We start from the raw sequence: 10,904 nt of genomic DNA on the forward strand, positions 1-10,904 counted from the left end.
ACGAAATGGGCGAAAATAAAAAGCCTCTTGCAATATGAATGGTTAAAAGGGACGAATAAGATAAAGCCGAACAATGTGATTGGCTGAAAACAGATAAGGTAACATCTGGAATTGTGATTGGTTGAAACCAAATACATATTAGATCTTGTTCCAAAGACTTGAACGTACGTGGACTAAATAGCGCGTATACGTGGCATGCAACGATTATGATAATTATGCGAATAATTGTTTTAAATAACATAGAAATTGACAACTAAAGACATTTTTTAAAAAAATGTTATCATCAAAGATGCATTCTAGGTGCAGTAGGTGTCTCCTAATGTTCACAACAGTGATCAGGTTTGACGTCAGTGAAATATGAACGTCACCGATTTTTCAATGCAGACAGAAGAGGAATATATACACTGAATGAAAAATATTACAGGCTGTTTGTTTTAATGGGTCATTGTTGCAGATATAAATGTACGTTTGTTACTTTTTTCTGCAAAAATGCATAATAAATGTACTGGTATATTAGTACGTTTGAGCCGCCGTCAACGCTGTATGTTCGACATTATAAGTATATCACACAAACAATTGGAACCCGCTGTATGTAGAGACACTAAATGACTTTCTCCACAGAGAAAAAGGTCGCCATAATAGATAAGGCACCTTGACACGAGGGGGCGAGGGATCGAGACTTCTGAGAGAGCTGTGAGTCAGTGGTATATATTTATCGCCTGCCAGGAACCATGCGGACCAATGGCGGCGGCGGGACGGCACGGACCGTGTCCCTGGGACTAGTGGTGTGTGGGGGGATCCTCCATCTGTGTGCCTTTGTCAGTGTGTCTGTGTATCACGAGTTACGGATCCGTCACTTAGAGGTGAGGGTGTACTGTCTGTTGGAGAGGTTCATGTGTACATTCTTATCAATGATGTAACTTATATATGTGTACATGTTAACGATACTGTAAACGTATTACATTTGGCGTGTACGATATTTGGCGAAAAGTAGTTTTTATACAAGTTGGCGAGGATTTGAATTAACGTATTCCTGGTTGTTACTATTCTTAAACATATATGCATGGCATTTAGCGATGTTCTCAAGACTTAGCGGACGCTGCATTCCACCAAAAGCGCCAAATAGAAAACACAGCCAAATGTAATACGTTTACAGTATTTCACCGATTGATATACTTTGGTTTCACCAATATTCGTTGAATACCAATTTTCGTGGATTTCGTTGTGAAGTTGATCCATGAAAGTTAATGTTCATTGAAGTGCAATCTCCACTAACATTTTGTATTGATAGGATCATTGGCCACGAATTTACGTATCCTAAAAACTGTTATTTTCACTTTATCCACGAAAATTGACGCCCTTGAATATTTATGAAACCACAGTATGCGGTAATACAGTACTAGTATAAAAATATGCTAATGTTCTTTAACAAAAAGTCTTAAATAATTATGTATAACCAGCGATTTTTTGGTTCAAAAGGATGGACTATTTAACCAATGTTGTACCAATTCGGCTTGCATGTGTGTACAAGGATGTCTTGTTTCAAAAGGAATGGATATGTAGCGAATATATATATCCTAACAAATCGTTTTGTACATGCATGTATTATAAAAGTGTGTTTTGAAACTAATTATTTCATATTCATCTTGCGTTAAAAACAAGTATTTTTTTTTTGGGGGGGGGATGCAAAGTTAAAAATGCTCGGATTTGTTAGCCACCTTGCACTATATGTATATAAAACGATGTTTTGGTTCAAAAGGGTTGGAATTTTTATTATCAATGTCCGACTTCGACTGTTGTACATGTGTGTATACAATATCTCAATGTACAAAGAGACGGGATTTATAATGGCCGAATCAGTCTCGATAGATGCACTGCGAATGTTTCTTTGAGAGAAATTCTTATGTATTTGATCTTACAACGTTTGGCAAGATATCATCTTCAGTACTTGTACATGTATATATTATGACTAAATGTTCTTTAAAGTACAACCATATAAAGTTATAGCATGAGATTCATCTTTATTTTTTTTCTTTATTTTTTTTGAATTTCAGTTTTTTAATCTGTAAGGTTAACGTTCAATACCTTTAAAAAGTTTTCGTGCTTAAATGTACAATACTGTTGTCATCTTCATTCTTTCACATACATTTTTAAATGATCAGTGGTGTTTTCATATACATGCATATATTTAAACTTTATTCTATGAAAATCTAATGCTTAACCCTTCGACTAAAATAAATAAATCGAAACAAGTTGTGTATTTTTTTCCTTGTATCTCTCCACCCCATTTCCACAAAGGTCTGTGGGTAGGTACACGTTCATGTACATAGGATATAGAATATAGTTTCATTGCATTATATCATTTTTAAAAGTTGAGCCCATTAGGTTAATCTATTCAATTTACAATCGGCCCAGAAATTAATCGTGACACTATATATTGCCTTAATTGAATTAAGCTCAAATACTCTAATGTGTTTGAATACCTGCACCGACTTAATCCATTGGTCTTCTGGTTTCTTGCGGACTCTGATGTGTATTTGCAATCTATATACTGTCCCACTTTAGTTACTTTAAGACCTCCTACGTTTATAAATAGTAAATATTAATGTCAGAGTCATAAATGTTGATATACTGCTGATTTATTTATATTCGATGGTGTTAATATTTCGTGGATCACAACGCAGTTTATTTTACAGTTTCAAAGGAAATTATTTCGTAACTTCATTTTAATGTCAAATAAAGATTAAAAGATTTCGTGTAGAATAAGTAAATTTTGGTGAGTGGTTTTCATGAAATCCACAAATATCCAACTTCGCTAGCCAAGGGTTTTCGGTCCACTTCGCTTTCTGATTATTTCACAGTAGCTGCATTTTTTTTTATTGAAGCATTATTTTGCAAAGTTCAATTAAACATGGTGGTTGGTATTTTAAAATATCGTGAATCCGATGATGCATTCTGTATTTTTTTGTTCGTGATTGTTTTTTCTTTATCTGTGATATCCGTACATGTATGTTTAATTGTTAATGAATTGTTTCTATCTATTCAGCAGCAAAATGGACAGCAAAATGTTCACTTTGAATACGTCACTAGCGGCATCGATGGAAACCGAATCAAAAGAGCAGTGGAGGTCAGTTTACATTTATTCATTAAGAGAACAATTTCAAACAGAACATTTCTCAGCTACTGTAAATCGTGTATTTTTCGCGTTCCATAAATTTCCACGACTTTCGCGAACAATCTTTTACTCGTGGATATTTATTTATTTTCGCGATTCAGGTCAGTTGCTGCAAACCGGGGAATGAATTGAATAGTTCTTGGCATTTTTCGTCGGAGATTCGTTATGAAATAAAGCATTTATAATTCAGAGTTGACAGAATCATGTTAAGTTCTATTTATGTGTTCACATACTTAGTCATGTTTTAGAATAGGAATTTGATAAGGGAAAAGTTGTGTTTTTTTTAATGAAATAAACACTAAAATTTTGTCTTACCATCAGATCATTTTAAAAGCTACAAACATAAATTTTGTCTAAGCGTTTCTCTTTTTCTCAAGACAAAAGAAAGTGAGAGGGAACTCATTCGTAGTATCTTGAGCCAGGTCGCCGATTTCTTAAAAGCAGACGACACCGAAAGGGCGCGAAAACTCCGCCAATCGGGAACATCTGGTAACGAAATGGCGCAAATATTTGAACAGCTTGCGAACTCCGAGGTAAGCCAGTTGTCAATGCAAATAAAAAAACAAATCATGACCTTAAGTCTAATGTCATATAATATTCTTTTAAAAGCAAATTATCCACAAAATAATTGACCTATTTACTTTTCAGCTGGCCATTTTCAACAAGTACTGTGGACAAAATAGTACAATATGTCTGCCAGGTATGGATTATATTTGCTGTGTGGGTCATTTTTTAAAGTTGTATATCCTAAAAATTAATATACAATTGACACTACAGTAATTCTGTGTTAAAATTGAAATATTTTTATTATTTTTCTTTCACTGTAAACTTTTAAGATTTTTTGTTGATAATATGCTATCAGTTACATGTATACATATTAATTGCTTTTTAGTCGACAATCTATGTATTTTATATTATTAATAAATTAAAAGATATTGTAATGGAACTGTTTCACTTTTTATGTGTACAAATTTCAAAAGGATTTACTATTGCGTATTCGTTCGGAAAGCCTATGGACACTTTTATTTATTCACCAATACTTGTTTAAACATATATCATGAAATTTGCAATTGCTTCTTCAAATCCTGTGAGTCAAATAAATGTTTACCTTACATAAATTGTGTTTTCTGCACGTAACCGTAAAATCAACAACTTTCTTGCAGAAGTATCTTCTTGTAAAAATACATTTTTACATATAGTGTGTATTGCATTTTGTACGTTTTAAGGGAAAGCGTGATATTTTACAGGTCCTAAGGGAGAGAAAGGAAATGCTGGGATAACCGGAAATCCAGGAACTCAGGGCGCCCCTGGAATTCCAGGTGAGAAGGTACGGTCACGTGTGTATTGATAGCCCCGTCAGCCGGCGATAAGGACCGAATCTCAACCAAATTGTGACATAAACTCCGAATTGAATCCATTGTGCAATGAAGTATAGCTTAAATTTAATTTGTTTGAAAAACCCGAATGCTCAACAAAAATTTTGTTTGAAAAAACTGATGAATTTTTATGAATTCATGCATCGTTAGTAAATGAAATTTAGACTGATGATCGAAAAAAACCTTCTTAAATTACATTTTTTGAACAAATTGTCAACTTTTTATAGTCTTTTAAGAAGGAATATTAATGAAAATGTTTCTCGTGAACGGTGTTGTGCGTTTATTTTCAGGGGTCGAAAGGTGATGGCGGTGCACCTGGTCTTCAAGGTCAAAAGGGCGAGCCCGGCATGCTTGGATTTCCAGGGGTCAAAGGTGAAAAGGGTGACCTTGGTGTGCCCGGATCTAGTGGACCAGCAGGGGTCAAGGGTGAGAAGGGTGATAAAGGTGACATGGGGTTACAGGGTCAACCCGGAAAAGACGGCGCCCCTGGACCTCAAGGGGTTAAAGGTGACAAAGGTCGCGTTGGTGACCCTGGGATGTTGGGACAGAAGGGCGATAGAGGAGACTTCGGGCCACCAGGAATCCCCGGGGCCAAAGGTCAGGCGGGCTTCCCCGGTTTGAAGGTATCTATAAAGCTATGTATTTATCTATCTATCTGTCTATCTATCTATCTGTCTATCTATTTTTTTTGTTTCACCCTAATGTTGTCGAAGAAAAATTGTCAGATTTTTCAGACGTAACAGACTCTTTCCAAAGTTTTCGAAAAAAAAATGAAATCAGAATGCTAGACAGTTTGTTTGAAGCGTTTTCTGCGTTATGTGAGGGGCAGATTCAGACACACATCTTCCTATTCAAACAGAGTTTTAAGATCTTTAAGCATTACTTAAAATCTTTTCAGGGAGACAAGGGAGAGGCAGGAGGTTCCGGTCTTCCAGGCCCTCCGGGAATTCAGGGGGAGAAGGGTGAGCCGGGACCCAAAGGCGAGGCGGTGGCTGTACAACCAGCTCTTCAAACATCTACCTGTTGTGACAGTTTAGGTTAGAGAGAGAGAGAGAGAGAGAGAGAGAGAGAGAGAGAGAGAGAGAGAGAGAGAGAGAGAGAGAGAGAGAGATGGCCCGTGTAAAGGAAAAGATGGCAGAGAGAAAGATGGGGAAAGATGATAGTGAGTGAAAAAATTACATGAAAAAGGACTTTGTTTTTAACAGATTCAAGCATCTACAATGTTTTCTTCAGAAAGGCCTTATTTCAATCAAACATCTCAAGTCATCAATGCACTGGAGGGTACATCAGTATCACTGCATTGTGACGCCCATGGTCACCCAAAGCCAACTGTGGAATGGACGATGACCTCTAGAAATGGGTCAAGGACGGTAATGACCTTGAGCAATCAGGATACCCTAAATATCATGAACCTTGACCCCTACAAAGACTACGGTACCTACACGTGCACGGCGTCCAGTGCTCTGGGAGAAGAATCTAAAACAGTCCAGCTTAATGTCTACCGTAAGTTACGTAATGATAAAGTATCACTTTAAGGTACATGGACCCTCTAATAAGAGAGATAACTCACTATGTTTTTTTTTACAGAGCACATTAAAATAGTCGACCACATAGCCAACCATTCTCTGCTCGTCGGTCAAAACGTCATGTTTGAGTGCAAATTCGATGGTGACCCAAAGCCTGCGGTCACGTGGTATCACGTTGATAAAAATGGCGCGAAAACTCAAATCACGAACGGAATTATCAGTATTCCCGAGGGATCCCAGCTACAACTGCCGTCTGTCGGGGTGTCGGACAAAGGGGAATATGTGTGCGAGGCAAACAACGGGATAGAGACAATGTCACAACACGCCTTCCTGGTGACCGAGGGTCAGTCACTCAATTTCTGTCTGTCTTCTTTCTATCTCTAACCTTTTGTCTTTCTTTCTGTTTCTCTATCTGTGTCATTGTCCCTCTTATTCCCATACGTTTCCGTGCTTGTTTATTCCTAGAAGTGTAGCAGTCCAATTACACGTGATTTCGAGTATATTCTTACTCTCTGTCACAAATGAACGCATTTCCTTTAAAAAAAGCCTCAGTCTTTATAATGACTTTGAAAACAGTGTGAATTACCATTGTATTTGAAAATTCAAGATTATAACAAATTGGTTATCATATAATATTTTTTTTTTCATTTTCCCTATACATGTTATTTATCGGTAACGTCTGTTCCAAATCTAGCAGAAAAACAAATTGTATACCTTTTATGTGCATATACTTCTATCAAAACTGCATGCTGTAATACCAAATGCAATCAAAGTTTAATCGACACGCTTGTTACGTCATCTTTCTCAGGCCCGCCCTCGGTGTTACAGCAAGGACCTGTCACTGCCCTGGTCGGTCATAACATCAAGCTCCATTGTGACGTCGAGGGCGATCCCAAGCCTACCACCTCCTGGATAGCGCCGGTAAGAATATTTAGAACAACGCGCACCTGTCTAGTATAAATATTATTTATTTAGATCAATTAGCGAATTTGAGACTTCTACATGTATAGTTGTTTAAACCTTTTAAAATAATTTGTAAATGTAAAAATCAATTCGTGACACTAGTAATTGAAAAGAAATAGGAACTACTTGTACATGTAAGTGTTTTCTTCCATTTTGTTGAATTGTATACTTTTTTTTTTACTATTTGCATGTTAAGACAGTTTGCAAGTACTGTAGAGAAATAGAAACGACGAATTTTCTGCAAATTTGTTCACTTTTGATCAGTAGTTACGAACAAGATAATTTCTGTTTTGTTGACATTTAACCATGTCATTTTCTTTTCCTTTAAAGCCTAACGTAAACAACGCTTACGAGGATAAGAACGGGGACCTGATACTCCTGAACGTCCAGACTGGGGACGCCGGGGCCTACATCTGTAAGGCCAGCAACTCGTTCGGAACGGCCAGCTCTGTCGTTACCCTGGTGGTACATGGTAACTCACATAACCTACATCTCACAGGCCACCTGTTCCATTGTCATTCAATTTATCTCATTTCATCTCACCCTGTTGGTACATCCAACTCAACGGGCACTTGTAACAAACACTGTATCGTTTATAAATAGTTAAATTTATTTCATCTCACCTTGGTGTAACATAGTAAAACCCTATCGTACATCTTGGATTCTGTGCTTAAAATCTTTCAAAACAACATAAATATTTGTGTAGACGAGAAATATTCGCAACTTACAGCAGTTATCGAAAACCTCAAAAAATTCTTGCACGCGAATGAAACTTGGTTTACATAATCTCAAAGAGCGCCTGTTCTGACCGTCTCATCTCATTGTCGTTGACAATATGTATGTCATATATTTCACCTTATAAACTGTTGTGTGTATTTCAGGACCGGGTAAAGCAGAGATTGCGGGCTCCCACCTGGTCCCTATAGAACCAACCTCTACGAATTTCGCCATCGACTGCAAGGCGTCTGGCGAGCCACCACTTAACGTCCAGTGGTACCACGACGGTACCCCCGTGTCACCTGACCCCACCCACGTAGTATTGCCAGACAACACCCTGCTGGTGCTGTCGGTGCAGAGGCCGGCGGACTACGGACGGTACATGTGTGTCGCCACCAATTTGTACGGCTCCGATAACGCGACAGCCTTCGGTAACTATATATAGTAACTACTGCTCTACTGAAACCAATTAGCTATACATGTACAGTTGAACATCGATATCACAAACACTGATATCTTGAGTATAATGGGTATGTCAAAGTGATTTGTAAGTCCCAACCACTTATTTTTTAGGCATTTTACCCTCGGTGTCTTGAATATTCGGATATCGAAAAGTTTTTATACAGTTCTATCTAGTTCGAGATAACGAAATTTGACTGTACCTAATTTTTAGTACTTTAAACGAACTAAAGAAAACATTTCTTTGCTTTTTCTTTTCTCATAATTTCCCCCCGCTTTTTTTATTTTGCAAGAAATGAAGCCAAAGAATATGGTCTTATTTACTGTTACCCAGTGTCTTTGAACTTTTCTGTCTCCTTTTTCCTATAATTTTAGTAAACGTCTTTATTAAGAAATTTGATTGCGATGTCATTTTATAATTTTGCTTTAATAACTATGCAAAAGCATTCAGTAGATCGAGGTCACTTTCATACATGCATTGATATAAATGTACTACAAATATGTTCACTAGTGAAAAACGTGTTACCTTTAAAGTTCTATTTCAACGGACAAAATCGAATATCAAATTTCCTCTCTATTTTAACCAAACTCTTATTAAAAATCGCTTTTTTTGAAAAATTATACAATAATGGCGTTGTTTTACATTTTAAGTATACGAGGACAAAGGAACAACAACATGCGATGCTCCATTCACTCCATGCCCCGGCAAACTCTGTGGGTAAGTCATTTCATTAAATTTCCTCCCTTATTTTGCACCCTATATCAGAAGGTGCATTTCGCTCACATTTAGAAAATGCAAGATCACGTCCACTGGACAATTGAGTCTTTTATGAATTTTGTGTATAAAAAAAATAAAACACAGAGTCTTATTTCAAATGATTCAATACAATTCACTCCACATGTTTTTTGAAAAAAAAAACCCCAGATAAGTTGATTTCAGCTTACTTTTAAAATTCTTGGTTTCGCCATTTCACATCAATTTAAAATGAACGATATTTACTTTGCATAAACTTTTCGTGTAGAAATCACACAAATACTGGTTTTTGAATTTTCAAAACAAAAACAAAAATCACGTGAGGCACTATTGCATGTGAAGTGCTACAGAAACCATTAAAATTACTAATACTTTGAAGTAAAGTGTAGAAAAAAAACCCAAAACGAACCATGCAAACAGCATCGTTTTGTAATATTTTGTTGTAACATTTCAGAGCCAAATGCCCGGCTGGATGTCAGCAAGTAGTGGTGGATGGAACCACCTCATTTCCAGCGGTGAGCTACGTTCTCATGCGCGGATCCAAAAAAACTTTTTCCTGAGAGGGGGCGGGTCCGAGGGAAAATTGTGTTTTCCGGGGATGGTTGGGGTGGGGGTGGGGTTTGATACCTATTTTCGGTACTTTACTATGAGAAATTGAAAAAAAAATCATCAATTTTTACAAGGGAAGGGGTGTCTAGGACCCCTTCTCCCCCCCCCTTTCACGCCCCAGATCCGCGCATGATTTCTTCTCAATGACCAGCACCTCAATGTTCTCTAAAATTTTCTTGTAGTAATCATTGTATTTCCCCCACTGAATTCTAAATTATGACATCAAAAAGGCACAATGGTTGCACACTATAGTTCTAGCTATATATAAGAGCTGATTATTTACTGTAAGAAAATCTAAAACTAGGTTAATATGCACACGATTTCGGCATTCTAGTCCATGTATATTGCAGGCCATAATTGTATGACAAATTTGCTATAGATGAATAAATATCAAATTATACTTTATGGTGTCTGGCTATTTGTGAATCTATCCTTCCCACTCTAATGTTATTTCTAATAGTTCCAGAATGAATTCAAAATTAAATGCAGTAAACAATATTTTTTGTCGCAAGCGATAAATGAATTGCGTGGTTCAAAGCGATCTCTCTTGCATAAATAATTAATCAAAATGTACATGGGCCCGCGAATATCGCGAACATTACCTGTCGCTGAAAAATGTTTCTTAACAGTAGGGTAACTTTGCATCACCTTGTTCTTAAGAAATTCTTCTTTCAGTCTGACCCCGTGTGTTTGAGAGGACTTCAGAGCGGGGCGATACGAAACAATGGCGGAGTTGTCACGTGGACAACATCCGGGTCTACCGCCACCATACAGGTGCCTTAACGGGTACGTAAAGATTCTGATTATGTTAATTAACATCGTTTTGCAAATTCATGTACATATACACTACAATTGTCTATAATGACGTTTCCTTGAAATGTATGTTCTAATATTTGCCATTTCAGCTCAAACTTTGTTTTGAAGGGTGAAGATGGGTATTCGGTGGTGCAATAAACGTTTTTTTGTTGTTGAATTTCTGTTATTTCTTATTGCTCTTACTTAATAAATAAACCCTTTTCTTTAGCACCAAATAGGGGGTTTGCATTTCTTTAAAATGTAAATTATGAATTCATTGAATAGGTAAGAAAGCAAAATATACAATAAAGCAACAGTTACTTTGTTCTATTGTTAATTTTCTACTTGAGCCCACAAATTAAAATCAAAGAAGATGGGGGAATAAGATAGCGCAAATGCCCATTCGGTTTAGTAGTGAAATACAATTTTGAATTTATTTTTCCCCAATTAAATCTATTCAAATATATTATAATAAAACTTTACAGAAGCAAAATTTCTAACTGTCAGTTTTTAATATATTTAACAAAAAA

The 10,904-nt window shown here is 36.7% G+C and overlaps 1 protein-coding gene across 3 annotated transcripts; it reads left to right on the forward strand.

Annotated features, from left to right (window-relative positions):
• The first annotated feature begins 652 nt into the window (after positions 1-652).
• Positions 653-10,552, forward strand: LOC128171874 (hemicentin-2-like). 3 transcript variants are annotated; one of them, XM_052837647.1, is made up of 16 exons: positions 653-863; positions 3,047-3,127; positions 3,553-3,708; positions 3,824-3,875; positions 4,423-4,502; positions 4,842-5,174; positions 5,450-5,588; positions 5,785-6,054; positions 6,139-6,420; positions 6,886-6,998; positions 7,371-7,512; positions 7,922-8,188; positions 8,868-8,934; positions 9,425-9,485; positions 10,255-10,365; positions 10,485-10,552. In XM_052837647.1, exons 1-15 carry the CDS (start codon positions 732-734, stop codon positions 10,360-10,362), a joined length of 2,283 nt encoding a protein of 760 aa, XP_052693607.1. In that variant the 5' UTR covers positions 653-731; the 3' UTR covers positions 10,363-10,365; positions 10,485-10,552. The 3 variants fall into 3 exon arrangements, with proteins under 3 accessions (XP_052693607.1, XP_052693608.1, XP_052693609.1); XM_052837648.1 differs by having other exon boundaries at positions 10,504-10,552; XM_052837649.1 differs by having other exon boundaries at positions 3,050-3,127.
• Positions 10,553-10,904: the final 352 nt, after the last annotated feature.

This window comes from Crassostrea angulata, chromosome 2, assembly GCF_025612915.1.
Source record: "Crassostrea angulata isolate pt1a10 chromosome 2, ASM2561291v2, whole genome shotgun sequence".
In the NCBI taxonomy this organism is placed as follows: Eukaryota; Metazoa; Mollusca; class Bivalvia; order Ostreida; family Ostreidae; genus Magallana; species Magallana angulata.